The sequence below is a fragment of the Pyxicephalus adspersus genome, chromosome 5, assembly GCF_032062135.1.
Source record: "Pyxicephalus adspersus chromosome 5, UCB_Pads_2.0, whole genome shotgun sequence".
NCBI classification, from domain to species: Eukaryota; Metazoa; Chordata; class Amphibia; order Anura; family Pyxicephalidae; genus Pyxicephalus; species Pyxicephalus adspersus.
Window position 1 is genome coordinate 33,853,661 of NC_092862.1, and position 15,399 is coordinate 33,869,059.

The window sequence follows — 15,399 nt, forward strand, 5'->3', positions numbered from 1 at the left end:
ACACACACACACATACACACACACAAACCCATGTCCTAAGCAATTTAAAAAGAAAATACACAATTAAAACACCTCCAAGAGTTGAAGAAGGGATTGCAGGTTTGTACTATGAAGAATATTATTACAGGATTGTATATATGACTTCCCTGGAGGTGTAGAAGTGCTGATAGCTTGTGAATGTCAAAGCTCAATCTCTGTAAACCTCTTCTACATCACTTGTTGAAATGGTGGATTTTGTTCCAGCAAACAGTTATTTGGATTTCATTTCTTCTTGTAGGATTTTCTGCACCTCTGCTTTATATTTCATAATCCTGATCTCATTCATCCAGCAGTCAGCTGTGTGCTCTTGTATAAATATATCTCATCTGATATATAGCTGTATACACAGATGTTCTGTCTGTCAAAGCCAAGGATGTCTGTGCCAAGTTTTTTTTAGGTGTTGCGCACTGCAAAAATGGCTGATCTTTAGAGGATTTAATTCTGAAAAAATGTGAATGACTTTAATTGCTTTAAACATAGCCATGCTTATTTCAAGATGACTTTTCACCAAATAAAGAGCACTAGGACATGCAGCAGTTCAACAACTGGATAGAGGTTTCACTAAGGAATCTATTTACAATGCAGTAATTTGTGTCATTCACTGAAATATCTTTTGGTGGAGAATCCCCAAGGTCTATGTATTCCAATGGCAGCTTTGATTCCCCACCAGGGAATGTTTTAGTGTCTGGATTATTGCTACAACTTTACACAAATTTCCCTCACTGGCTCCTCATCTGTTATTTCCACTGCTGATTACTGATGTGTCTTTTATGACAATTTCAAGTTATTACATATGCTATAGATTTGCTTCCAATCGACAGTAAAGTAATTACATTTCAAAGTGGTTGCAGCTTGTCAGATAGACTTGGCATAAATTCTGCAGATGGCTTTGAGGGCTACCCATAAACATAACATTTATATGAGAATGCTGTGCATTGCATTATTGGAGTTTCATCTGTAGGAGTGTATAATAAAACATAATGAGGTTGATTTTCTAAAAGAGAAGAATACCTTCAATTTGCAAAGTTCCCTAAGTGAATCAAATCCTTTGTATCTTCCTTTTATTATTTTAACATTGTTCAGAGAATTATCTAAATGGCTATATGATAGAACTTTGATAATTCTGCATACATAATTTGGAGTATTAATATTAGAATTACAGGTGTCTACAAGCATGTGAAAATGAATTTGTTCTTGGGTAGTTTAAGGTAAAGAGAGAGTTTAGTCTTTTTTTTTTTTTGGGGGGGGGGGGGAATCATATCTTTTTAACTATGTCCATGCTGACCTGGAATCCACATTGTCAAATCTGTGGGTTCCATTTTTGATAATGCTTTACACTGACACTAACTGATACTAGAAAACATAAGTGAAAGAATTCACCAATCAATGGTAATTCACCAATCAATGGTAAAAATCCCCTATTAGTTCTTCTGTTTAGGGTGTATTCTTACCCTCTTTTCTAACCATAATCAAGTGCCCTGCCCTGTGATATTGATGGTAAGTGCAGTGCATAGTAGACTTCTCTTGGCTTTGCAGTTTAATCATCTAATCATCCCCCCAAAAAATGCTAAAGCTATGGCCTGGTTTCACATAAGCATGTCATTCTTTTTTAATATATTCCATGGAAATATCATGTGGCTTCATTTTTGGGACCATATCTTTTTTTAATACAAGGATGGGAGTTGTTTTATTTATTGTGGTTTTCTTAAAACCATGCTAAACAGAATAATAATGGGTACAAATCAATAGCAAGTAATCAAATGTAAGCAGATTATAATATTTTCTAATTAGCTTATTTGTGTTGCTAAAATGTTCAAATGTGTGGTATGTATTTTTTAAACAAATTGGTCCAAATTATACATTGCAGTGCATTGAGTGGCTATGGTGGAGAAGGTCCAACGCCCTGTTGTGTCCAGACTGGTCCATGTCAGAGAAGAGTCTCCTGGAAGCTCTGAACAAGATTCCCAAATTTCCTTGGGAAGAGGAAAACTTGAAGGATCAAGGGCAGTAGGAAATAACATTGGAATGGGGGGCCGTCCAGCTGCTGCCAATGCTGCCCGTGAAAGAAACAGAGTGCAGACTTTGCGCCATGCTTTCCTGGAGCTACAGAGGACACTACCTTCTGTGCCCCCAGACACCAAGCTGTCCAAGCTGGATGTCCTCATACTTGCCACCACCTACATTGCCCACCTTACCCGCAGTCTTCAAGAAGAGGATGATAGTAGCCACAACCACCCATCCACTAGCCCCAGCAGCTCCAGCAGTCTTAGTCCAGATCTTCTTGGGTCCTTACACAGTGGAGATGGATACCTACATCCTGTCAAGGTGAATATTATTTAAAATGTTGTTTTTATTATTATTATTTAGATATAAAGATGTTCTCAAGAGCAATTCAGGGCAAGTAAAACAGGTTTCTTAAGCTATCCAGCAATAAAGTAACTGTGGTAAAATAGTAAATTTAATTTTCTTTACGATAATCTGAATTGTCTGCGAGAAGTCAAAGAGCACCTCACATATAAGCTTTAACTTTGATTACAGTATGCATTTGCTAGGGTATTATTTTAATAGGCACATCTAAAGTCACAAAATGTATTTACATCCAGAGTTGCATTTATTTTTGTCAATATCTTGTATTGATGATGGGCGAGTTGGACTGCTGCGTAAAGTCTTCTCCAGCAAATCCTAAAGAATTTAAGAGCGGTTAGGGAATGGGCCATGGTGGTAAATTTATGTGATAAAAAAATGCATCATGCTCCCTGAACCACTTTTTTCACAATATGAATCCTGGCATTGTCATCTTGGATTATGCCTGTGGCATCAGAGAAGAAACAATTGAAAGAAAACCATGGCCATTCATTATATTCAGCTCCACAGATTTGGAGACCATTTTTTGGCCAGACACTGTGTGTATATACATATGTTATATACAGTATACGGTAAATATTTGAACCAGCATTGACAATTTTTTATTTGGGCTTTGATTAAACATTAAATTAAACACTAACATCCGGTATGGGCATTGCTGAAGTCTAAATATTTGTTATTTTTCCTTGGTGTCCCCCCCAGTGTTAGTGGTTCTTCTCTTTTTCTGCAGGTGGAGGGGCATGACTACCTCCATACAGTGCTCATCTCTACTTACGCATTCCAGTGGTTAGGTGCACGTGCTGGCCGGCCAGAGAGTAATGGAGGGAGGGTGTGGCGATGGAGGCAGCCCCAGCGGGCGACATGAACCCAACTCACCAGGCAGCGAGTGTCTGCTCATGTGTGAACATTTGGTATTAACCAACTCTGCAACCATTAGCACCTCCAGACCAGACCATATGCCTTTCTCCCCCAGTGGCAAAACTGGCCCCATTGATAATATTAGCTTTGTTTCCTGCATACAACTTTCCACCTAATAAAATATATAAAGCAACCATGGAGGTTGCTAGAGGTACCTTGAGCAGTCAGACTGACCTTTAATTTGTGCCTGCTACTATTTTTCCATTGTCATTGAAAGTATGATACATCTTTTATTTATTACATCTGTAACTTAGTCACCCAGTTAATAAGTTGTAGGTAATATTTACCACTAGTTTCCCGAAACTGGTGCAAAAATTTAAATCCTCCTATGTTATAAAAAAAATGTTTGCATCTTTTTATAGATGGCTTTGCTTACGTTGAGAATGACTAGATTATGTCATGATTTTCCAGGTAATTTAATTTAGACAAGTGAGTAGAGATTTCTCATAGGTAATTGCATTGACTCCTAAGGATAGCTGTGTAGTTCTACAGCAATCTTGTTTTAGGGTTTGGATGCTTCTTCTCTCATTTATCGTCCTTCCAGTGACCTATAGACAAAACATTTTGTACTGATTTGGTAAGTGATGCAAATGATAATATCAGACTGCCTCTCAGGTTTGCAAAATATATGACACCATAGCAATTAAATCAGGGGTTCCCTGAAGAACGTAAAAGTTATTTCAAGGTTCCCCCAAGGTCATGAAAAACTGACCTAGAAAGTAACGAGGTGGGAAACAAGTTTATTGCTGTAAACAGGATTTGATTCACCAATAACACTAGCCATGTACTTATTTGAGACTAGGGTACCGATGTTAGTTTAGGACTAGCATAGGAAACCTCTGTTTAATTTTAGGATTTTCAACATTAATAAAGTTTAAATTTTTAAGAAAATTACTGTGCCCCACAAAAGCCTGTCTTTCTTTTTCTCTTCCGAGTTGTTCCTTAGCACTAATCCAGGCTGGGAACACTGGAGTGTACTCCATTCAAACCTCTGGGGCAACTATCTTTGGTGGAACTTACTCCTTGACCTAGACAGTAGAGGGGCAAAAGTACTACAACAGGTAGGCAGAGAAATAGTAACAGGTTACAAAATCAGGACTAGTGAGGAGGCAGCAGAACTTACTGGGGGAATTTAAAGATCGCAGACACAATGAAAATTAGAGGACAGTAGAGGTGAAAAGACAGAAGAATAATAGTTGTTCAAGTCATTAAGCTTATCTAAACCTCAAAACATTACTTATAAATTACAACTTACTAGTCCTTAGATGTTCTGGCTGTATTAGATTTCATGTTCAGGCTTTTTATTCTTTATTTTTAACTGGGGATCATGTCTTAAACTTTGTCAGAAACCTTTCTGTCCTAAGCTGAAAATGTTCACTCAGTAAACTGTATTTCTGGGGGAATATCATTGTCACCCTGTGCTGCTCTTCTGATTTGGAATACAAGGGATTCTCCCATGTTTCATCTCAATAATTATATAGAGGGATAATAAAGAACATGCACTTAGCCTTAAAAAGGTAAACCAATGCTACCATCACATCTAAGGACACATAACCATTCCCTGGTATTGGATTGAGAAATACAGGATTAGGTAATAATTCAGCAGTAATTATAACAAAGGTTTAGCATTAGATGGAAACATTTGGAGGAGAAGCACTATGTACCAATATAATTAGTATAGAATGTTCATCTGGTTCTTCATGGAGTTTGCAGCAATAATTCTCATACTGCACACATGTGTATGGGTTGGGTATTGTAAAAAGACAGTGGTTGAGATTTACTGGTCAAGGTTAGGAATTAGGAAGAGGGCTCGTTTCATATAGCTACTGAACTGGTTGTAGAATTTCAATGCAGTTTGCATGTATAGCGCTGCATAACATGTTGGCGCTATATTAATCAAGTTTTTTATTATTAATATTATGTACCATGATCAGTAGTCTTTATCACCATGGGTGCCTGCAGTTCAAGAATGCTTTAGGAGAAAAGTTTAAAGCATTATGATCTGGTTAAAGGTACCAGCCCACCTCTCTAAACTTTCACTTTCTTTGGACAGTAAGGGGGACATAAAGCCAGATTCATAAATGCGTCAGTAGAAAATACTTCCTTTATGTGGTCTCTATAAATATTACCCAGGTGTTACAACAGCAATGTCAGATGTATGGTGGGCATATTGCAGTTTGTATTTTTCATAAAATGGAGACACTAAAGTGAGCAAACAAAGTTATTTGTCATTGCCCAGTGAAGAAGATGTAGCATTTATCAGCTTTTAAGGTATTTATTTTTTAAAGAATAACCTTTTTTTAATAAAATATATACAAGGAGTAAACCTAACAAAAATATTCCTAGTGCATGTATTTGTGTTAAAAACATTTTGTTTCTACATGTAATTTGTAATTATCTCTGTGCATTAAAATATCTGGCCATTACATGCACGATCTATTTTGCACTTTGCAGTACTAACAATAGTTCTTTGTGCTCCTTCCTACAATACGTGTTAATAGGAATGACAATGCAATACCTGAATGGCTGATATCCCATTCATTGTTAAGGGAGGTAAACAGTCATGAGCCACTAAGAGCGCTGCTTATTTAAAAATCTGTATTTAATATGATAATAAAAAGGTGCAAGAAAAAGTATGCACCAATGAACTGCAATGATAAGTAAATATTTTTTGAATATGATTTACATTTTATTAACATAGATTGCAATTGCTGGTAATTGTTAAGTAGATAGTTACTTAACCTTAATTATAACTGGGAGTCTTTTGACTTAAAAATGGTTCCAAACAAAATATTTGGCTTGTTGAATATTCTTTAGGCACCCCACTAGTGCAGCCCTAATCAGCCGTTACCTGGTAAATACAGCCCCCAGCATTACTGTAACATGCATTCATTTCTGTTATTCCCCTGTCATATATGATCACAGCTAGCTAATACAATGCTGTGGATAACTGGCTGGAGGATATTAGGTTGCATGGGGTATGTTTACATACAGATGACTGTGTTGGCAACGTATCATTTGTCAGAGTTGTAATAGTTGCTTAAATTGGAAACATTTAGAAGAAATATGCAAGAGCTGTTTTTAATTTTCATTTTAAACATTTGTCTTCTGTTCACACTTGGTGCATGCTTGTATTTTCCTAGTATTTGTCAACCATCTTTTAAAAAAGCTTAGATTGTCAAAGTGTGATGTCGGATAAATCTGCGAACATGGACAACCTTTACCTTTATCATTAAGATGTCATTTCTAAAATCAGACGAAAAAAATGAAAAACAGAAACCAAACACTGGGCTAATGCCAACAATAGCTTGCTTAGATATGGTCAGAGTACATATTAGGTTGTTCGTAATATAATAAAATGGTATCCAATGATCCCCTTGTACTCCACTTCAAAGTATTGTTTTTTAATAAGGAAATAGTGTAAGTGATGTCTCCATTTATTGTAGACTTTCTAGCAATGGTATCACATTACAGTACATTAATCTTTCTCAGATGTAACATATACAAGATCCACGTTCATTTCACGCCAGCAAGGAAACAGCAGCTTTATTACATTTTAGTATTCAGGGTTGTGTTTAATGGTTCTCTTTTAACATATTCCTATTTTCTTGAAATTAACCCTTTATTAGACCACTTTTATAACTTTCCAATATACCAGAGCATTCCTTTGTCCACCAAAACCATCCCTTTACTGAACAATAACCAGGGAATGTTATTCCTGATAAATGATGCTTGTGCGTTTTTCCTCCCACTGACCCCCAGCATTGGCAAATTGTTTTCCACAAATCTCTGCATCCAGCTGTCTCTATTTTTTAAAGCTGTGAAATATCCTAAATTATGTAAATAAAAGCACATCCCCAGACAGGTAAAGAAAAATAAAACATTTCTTTTTCTTACTCTTCAACCTCTCATAAGCTATGGTAATTACCAATTTGTTATTTTAAACATGCACAGAAATGGTGCAATCGGGAACTGGTCTTTTCTTTGCTAAGTGTCAAATTGCTGTAGGGCAAGGTGGAAATCTTCCAAATAATACCCCACCTATACTTGCTTTACTTGCACCATTTTGTTATTCTGCAGCCATAACACATCTGAGTATAATGGAGAATGGGGCCTGCTCCCATTTATCGGTACCTTGGTCTAGCAGTTACATGACTTGGAAAAGTGGCATCATCATTCCCTTTAGTTCCTTGACACAGCTGATCACAGCAGAACTGGAGAATACATAAAGTCAGTATATTGGAGTCTGGAAAGGTCTTTTCAGAAACACAGGTCCTGCAGGTACACAGTAATCATATGTTTGCTGTAATAGTTTTCAATTAGAATATTACTTTAAAATTAAGTTTCCTGTTAAGCTACTACTTGGTATGGTGTCAACTCAACTATGCAGAGCTCTCTCCAAACTAAATATTTTTGTAAGTTTTTACATTTTGTTGCATGAAAAAAAAAGAAAAAAACTCCTTCTGTTGGTCCTAAACGGTGTTCAAACATTGTATAATGTTCTACATGAACATTTTGATGTATGCTGCTTCATTTCTGTGCCCCTATAAAACTCACCTTGGTGCACTAACATTTACATTAGGTGAATTGTCCATGTTGTGCCCGTCTGCAGCATAGAGAGGTGAATGTCCCTGACTGATGAATGTGCACTGTGTGATCTATAGAGAAGAAGGCGGGATGCTCTGCTTCCATCTGTTAGTCCTGCAGTCTCTGAAGCACAACTGTTTCTAAATTTTGTACTATAACATTCTAAATACATTTAGTAAATCAACCCCAATGTGTACAACCAAAATCTAGATTAGGAGATAAAGGAGCATTTTAATAATGTTCCCTGTGGAGCAAATTTAATAGAGAATTTATTTTTAGTCTGGCCCAGGTTTAAAGGAAACATTTGATATTTTAAATTACTCTACACCTAGGTATAAAGTAGATATTTAAAATTTGTGTGGGCCAATGCAAAAATCACTTCTTTAGGAACTCATTACGGGCAGCACAGTGGCTCAGTGGTTAGCACTCCGGCCTTTGCAGTGCTAGGTCCCAGGTTCGAATCTGCATGGCTCCGGTTTCCTCCCACATTACAAAAACATGCAGTTAGGTTGTTTGGCTTCACCCTAAAATTTACCTTAGACTGTATTAAAGACATATGACTATGGTAAGGACTTTAGATTGTGAGCCCTTTGAGGGACAGCTAGTGACATGGCTATGGACTTTGTACAGTGCTGTGTAATATGTTGGCGCTATATAAATACTGTGTTGTAATTCACCAGCAATACCTCTGCACATTACTCCATTTAGATCATAATCCTGATTGCTGGCCAAACACTTCTGACAGTTATTTACTCCTAGGCAGGTAAGGTAAACTGATTTTTATGGGCCAGTTTGGGGACCTAATGAAAAAAAAATGCACCCCAGTTGTTCCCCAGCTAATTTTTGCTGATGATTTTGCAGAAAAAAATATTTTTGGAAATGTGTGTAGCTCCTTTCTTTGAAATTATATAGTGTAAATTGTAATTTTTACTATAATATAAAGCTCTGGAGTGAGAAGGTAAATAGTTGCAGCGCCCAATAAAGATGTACTGTTTCATCTGAATTTGACATGATCTCCATAATATTTTGACTGTAAAAAAAAAAAAGCATTTAATATATTTTTTTTTTACTGTGACAACAGTACCTTACAAACAGTACAACTTTGCACTTCAAATTAGATATTCCAACTCAGTCATTTCTGTGTATTATTATTATAATAAAAATAAACGGAAGTCTGCAAAAAAAAAAAACGTATTTGTTATTTCTGCAGAAATTTTTTTATTTGGAAACATTTTTAAAAATTGTTGATTCTTTACAATTATTTAGGTATTTTTGGAAACCATTAAATCCAAATTAATCATACAGTAAAACTGGCAACAGTTAAAAAACAATACAACAAAAACACATTTCTATGTACAACATTAATAATAATCTGACATTCCAGAACTATCTATTGGGTGGTGACTGCCACGTCTTTGGTGGCAATATTTGGAATATGTAGGCAGGAACACATAGTTAGAGTAAAGGTACATTGCATAATTTGGGAGCGCAAACATATTTGCCATATTTCTACAAATTTCAAATGACAAGGTAATTTTCACCCTATTTAATGTACAGTGCTGTGTAATATGTTGGTGCTATATAAATCCTGTTTATTAATAATAATAATAATAATAATATAATAACAGAAAAGTAGTGGACAACTCACTTTGTAGATGTAGCACTGCTGGCTGCTGTCGAGTGCAGGATCCAGAGGCTTCGTCTTGTAAGGGACAGCAAGAACAAGAGGATCAGTTCATAGAACCGACATTATGACAAAAACAAATAGTGCTTTATGAGGATCACAGGAGACAGCTGACAAATTTCAACCTGATCGAGTAAAAAACATAATGATATTTGTTGCTCTGAATAAGACCTAGATAGGTTATGTATTAGTTGCTTGGTACTATGTGTTCTGTTATATATATATATATATATATATATATATATATATATATTTTTTTTTTTTTTTTTTTTTTTTTTTTTTGAATAATGTCCATTGTGGTACTGAGAATCAATATCTAAAAAGCTGTTTTAGATTTTTTAAAAATTGACAGATATACATATTATATAAAACTGCATATTGAAATATTTTAATATATTTTAAAAGAAACTACGCTACTTTACAGAGCCTCTAAGGTTTGTAAACTCTGCAAAGAGCCAATAAATATATATAAAAAAGTATTTTCTGTTTTTCTTGCAGAAATGGCCCATGAGATCCAGGCTTTACATTGGAGCCACAGGACATTTCCTCCACCAATCTCCAGGATCAGAGAACCAAGATCAAGATGAAAACATGCCACGTTCAGAATGCTAAGGCTGGGACATTAATTTCTATGCAGTAAAGGAAAGGTCTGCATTTGTTCATTTATAAACATTTCTTCCTGGGACTTCTTGCCTACTGCACGTGCCAAGATCCATTTACTGAAATGAAGAAACTATATGGATGACATCTGCTTCCAGTGAATGAACACACACACATTAACATTTATATGTATTTATTACAGTAGAGTTTTTTTAAAGGTGGTTAACAAATGTTTTTGTCTAAATGATTGAATATAATTCTTTTCTGTGGTGTAGCAATCAGAGGAGAGGTAACTACTACTTCTAGGTACTCTTATAGGCTGGATACTTTCAAGAGGTGCACGGTGGGCATCAAACTGCAACTAGCATTAAAAATCACTCTAAATACTAAAAGCAGAAGCTGAAATAAAGTACATAAAAGTTTGGGATTAACAAGAAATTGCAGCTGTAAAATAAGCTCATCTCTTCTAGTATAAATTGCTATTGGAAGAGTTATAGGCCTAACTTCTACTGACTTCCTACCTTTCCTTACTTGCTCGGTGAACATCACTCACTGGGGATTATAGACCTAAACTCTCCTATGAGCTCACATTTGTGCTTAGATCTCTTTACTGTCACTTACAAAACAGGCACACACACTTTATGACTGCGTAATATAAAGTCTGATTTTACATTATTTACACTATACGTTCTGACATTTTTTTATTACCTTTGAAGCAAACTTTTTTTTGTTGTTTTTCTTTGTAAGCAGAAAGCAGAACTTATCTGTTCTCTGAACACATAATTTGCAATGCCATACATAATTCTTCCACTATGGTATAGTAAAGAACAATAATTTTACACTAGCCTGGTAAACCTGGGTTTGCTTAAGGGTACTGTAACTTTCAAATATGAAAATTTCTCAAACATAATTTTATGACTGATTCAATCATAACTTTATCCTAGTGCTTTCTTGATCCTGATGATGCATTCTTGATGTTTTTTTTCTTAAGTCTTTGGCTGGGTATTTTTAATTTTTAAATAATATTTTTAATATTTAACTTTTAGCTATTTGATAAGGAGGAGGAAACATAAATCATAATAATAGCTTGACTTACCTTTAGATTTAACTCATCTGTGCTTTAAGGAGCCAATTTTAAATGTTTTTACTAAATATTACACATTTTTCTTGGGCACTTTGTTGACTGTATGAAGAAGCAAGAAATAATTTTATTTCCAAAAACAGCAGGTCAGTTTGGTCTGTTCCAGTAACCAATCACTATTTAAAGGGTGCTGAAATAAACGTAGCTGTGTGCAGAGCACATACAACTCTGTGGATTCTTATACAGTTCCCGGATTGTGTCTGTTTTTTTTATGTCATCCAAAAGGCATCCTGGAAAGGCTGCAGGTTGCTAGCACAGTGTATGTATATACAAGCAGGTCTGCTGCCAATTTGCCAATTGATCCCAATTGATTGATTCTAATCAGTAATTGATCCACTTATGTCCTGAAACTCTGCATACATGTGTATAATACTCTGTCCTTCTGTCTTCAGTAAAAAGAAATTGGAATTCTGTTTACATTTGATTGATCATTTGTACACACAATATTTACCAATATGTCCAGTCAATCCACATTCAATCAAAAACCCAAAAATTAGTAGCTTACAATCTGGCGGCTGATGAGTTTTCTTCTTTAGATTCACTTCAGCTCTGATTGGAATCAGATCGAAAGTTAAAATCTTTCTATGTGCTCTAGGCATGTCCAACTTCTAGCCACACACAGTAGATAAGTACAGCTCGGGATAGAGAATTTAATCTAGATATGTTATTAATAAAAAATAATTTACCATTATAAAATACTTTATCTCTAGGAGCATAATATTTCTGAATAAATGGATTATTTGTCTATAATAGATTCATCAAAAGTTCTGTGACAAATAAATAAATTGCTTAAAATATTTCTGTGGCCTATAAGCCAGTATCTCTGCCCCACATTTACAGAATGGCTCCATGTACCTGACCTCTTTATAGCCAGTTCAGATTTAAACTTCCAGGTTTGTACATATTATTTAGCAAGTCTGTACATGAATTGTACATAAACAGAGAATTAAATGCAATTTCCGCTTGTAATATGTTTATTGCCTTGTATAGTGACCCACATGCTTTGTCCAATTTTTTGTGTGTAAAAGATGTAATAATCTATGTATGTGTAAATTGAAATATGCACAGGTTCATACGTGCCCCTTGTCTGTGACATGGTTCTTTCAAATTCTGCTGCTATGTAAAATCTTCTCAAGAAGCTTTTGGCATTTATTGACTTTGTGCTTTTAAGGAATTTCGTATATTTAAGAGAATTGAATTGTCATGCCTGGCTGGAAGGCTGTGCTCTTTCAGTGAAAACATTTGCACTAAATGCATGCAACAATTGCTAAACAGTTTGTCATGTTAAGTGGCCTGTCAGATTGCGGACAATAGTCCCCATTTATCGAAAGTGATTCCCAGTCCTGGGGAGTTTTTCTTTTTCATTTGTACTTGAACAAAACATAGTTAGAAATATGCGAAAAAAATGTTCCATTGTTTCATAGCTGTAAAACAAATCCCCTATCAGGACACTTTTTTCCCACTAGCTATGCTGTTGACAAATGGAATTAAGGGGAGAAATATTTAACTGTATTTACTTGAATAATGCAAAGTGTATAGGTTAACTCTTGTGAACCCAGGTAAGAATCAAAGGTGTATGTGTATATTGTCAGATAGCCACAAAATAGTTAGAGGCCTGCAAATGGCTATGAATGTAGATTAGCACTTACATGCCAGCGAGCTGGTCAATCTTATATCTCTCAAAGAAAGGGACAACCAAAAATTTGTTTTCACATATTTTCAGAAACCTGCAGCAGTCAGTATATGCAAAAATGGCTTAACTCCCATAAAGAGGATGTCATGGGGAAATATGTAGGCAACCATTACTTCATAGATGTCATGTGTGTACTTTGCTTTTAATAGGTCTCAAATCTCTGTTCCAAAAAAGCCATATAAATTATTCTGACATTAAGATTTTTGTACTAAGTCACAGACTTTTTAAACCATTCACAACCAGGTAACTATCATTAGTTAGAAGGATATCAGCAGTAACAGTCTCTGTATAAGCCAAACTTTTTCTTTTGGACATTGTCTTTTTTGTGGCTCTCTGTGCCCCTTCTGAAGGATTCACCCATCTGGTGACCATAGTCACCCATAGATAGAAAGTCTAGACCAAACCCAAAAGAGGTAAGCGTAATTATTCCAATGGAGACATCTGTCATTGCAGAGATTTCTTCTTAAATCTTAATTTGTCCTGGAAGAAGTGAAGGTAAATCTTCACATAGGGAGAAAAAAATAGACCAGGGTTTTAGTCCTAATCTAAAACTAAAAGAACACTTTAACATATTGTTTGCAAGATTACCTTTCTGTTGCTGGGATCCCCTGCACTGAAGATGACCCTTCCTCTCATAAAACATATCAGTGGTGAATTCCCAATGCCAGCATATATTTTTATTTTATACTTTACTTTTAAACAGAATACATGCTCACTGCCCATCACTGAGGCCAGACTTTGAGAAGTGGAGGTAAAAATGCTCATACTTTAATGGGAGTATAAAATGTCATTATATTAGTGGTGAGCAGACATAGAATGTCCCCACATCAGTGATTAGTTAGGGGTTGGTTCTTTAGGTGCTATTTTATGTTTCGTTTTTACATACATACAAAATATCTGTATATTCAGTGTGCGTGTATATATAGAGAGAAACGACACCACAACATAATCCTGGATGGGATTTGTATTGCACCCAGGATGTGAAGCTTCCAAAACCGGAAGGACCCCACCTTGGGATCTGGCATATGATTGGATGAGTACAGGTGTTTAATAGGAGGTGGGGTCTGTAGGTGTGTAATAAGAAGGATGGCTGGGGGCTGATGGTTACCTGGAGAAGCACCCTCAATGCAATAGAGCAATGGGTCTGGTGCGGTTCTTTGGCCTGTTTGCTCAGATTTGCTGCCTGCATGTAAAGCTGATCTTTTGGTTTCAGTCACAGACATTGAAAACAAGCAACAGGTAACTGTGTGGCAAAACTCTGAATACCTGAGCTGTATCATTTTGGGTCAGTGATTCTAAATGTATTAAAGGCAGAGGATCAGAACACCAAGCAGGCTTATCAGAACAAGGTCAGTAATAGTAGTGTGTGTGTGTGTGTGTGTGTGCGCGTGCGCAATACTTTAGCATCACTGGTTGTCATTCTGGTGACGTCAAGTGGTGGAGTTGTCCTGCTGCAGGGGGCAGCACTGTATTGAAGGGGGTGCCAACCTTTTAGGACCCATGGACCACTAAATTCACTGGCTCTGGACCATGCATGTGTGGGGAGCCAGGTGTCACTCAAAGGAAAGGAAACTCCCCCCCCCCCCCATAGTGATATCATGATGCCTGAACCCACCCACTTACCCAGCGCAGGTCTGAGCCCACTTTCTTGAGCCTCCAATTCATACAGGGGACATGGTCCATGCCTATGGCCGGTGTGCCTGCCCCTGTCAGGCCCCCCCCACTGGGGGGCGCACCAACCAGAGCCACGGACCACTAAAATTTTCTTGTGGACCACCGGTTGGCGACTGCTGTTATAAACTATAGTTGTATTCATTTGGAGGCAGGGACTGCTCCTGTTTAATTGTACTCAATACAACTGGCACCCCTGTAGGAGCAGGGTCTATGCATTTAAATTGACATCAAGTGACAGCTGTCCCATAGATTAGAATTAAAATGACCATCTCCACCCCAAATTTATAGCTGGTAATAATTACTGAAAAGTTAGGTAAACCTGACTCTCGTGAAAACTAAGAATCACAGCAAAGAAAAAGTTGCTTCTATTAGGAATATTTATCACTTTGTTACTTGAATGAGTAACAAAAATAAGGAATAGGTTTAATGCTTAAAGCGTACCTAAACTCACAATTTTCACTTTACATAAAACGCACAGAATTTTTTCTTAACATAAAGGTTGTCTACCCTTTAGGTACGCTTTACTACATACTATTGGGCAACATACCTGATTTGCCCTTAATAAAAATGGCGGCACGAGTGTGGTCTGCTCTCTCCCTATGCAGAACTCTATGGTTAGTGTGTAGATAATAAAGCTCGGCTCCTCCCTTCCTCCTCTTTGTGCTGGGCAGTGCAGCAGGTAGGGTGTGTGTGAGAGAG

General features: G+C 36.5%; 1 protein-coding gene across 1 annotated transcript; it reads left to right on the plus strand.

Moving 5' to 3' along the window:
- The first annotated feature begins 1,920 nt into the window (after positions 1-1,920).
- TCF24 (transcription factor 24) lies at positions 1,921-10,885 on the plus strand. Its single transcript, XM_072413295.1, has 2 exons — positions 1,921-2,364; positions 10,091-10,885. The coding sequence occupies exons 1-2, from the start codon at positions 1,921-1,923 to the stop codon at positions 10,202-10,204; spliced, it is 558 nt and encodes a 185-aa protein (XP_072269396.1). The 3' UTR covers positions 10,205-10,885.
- The last annotated feature ends 4,514 nt before the right edge of the window (positions 10,886-15,399 follow it).

Bases quoted from the DNA above. Each gene is read 5' to 3' on its own strand.
- TCF24 (XM_072413295.1), top strand. From the start codon at position 1,921: ATGGTGGAGAAGGTCCAACGCCCTGTTGTGTCCAGACTGGTCCATGTC. The intron at 2,365-10,090 runs GTGAATATTATT...TTTTTCTTGCAG, and splicing joins GATACCTACATCCTGTCAAG to AAATGGCCCATGAGATCCAG.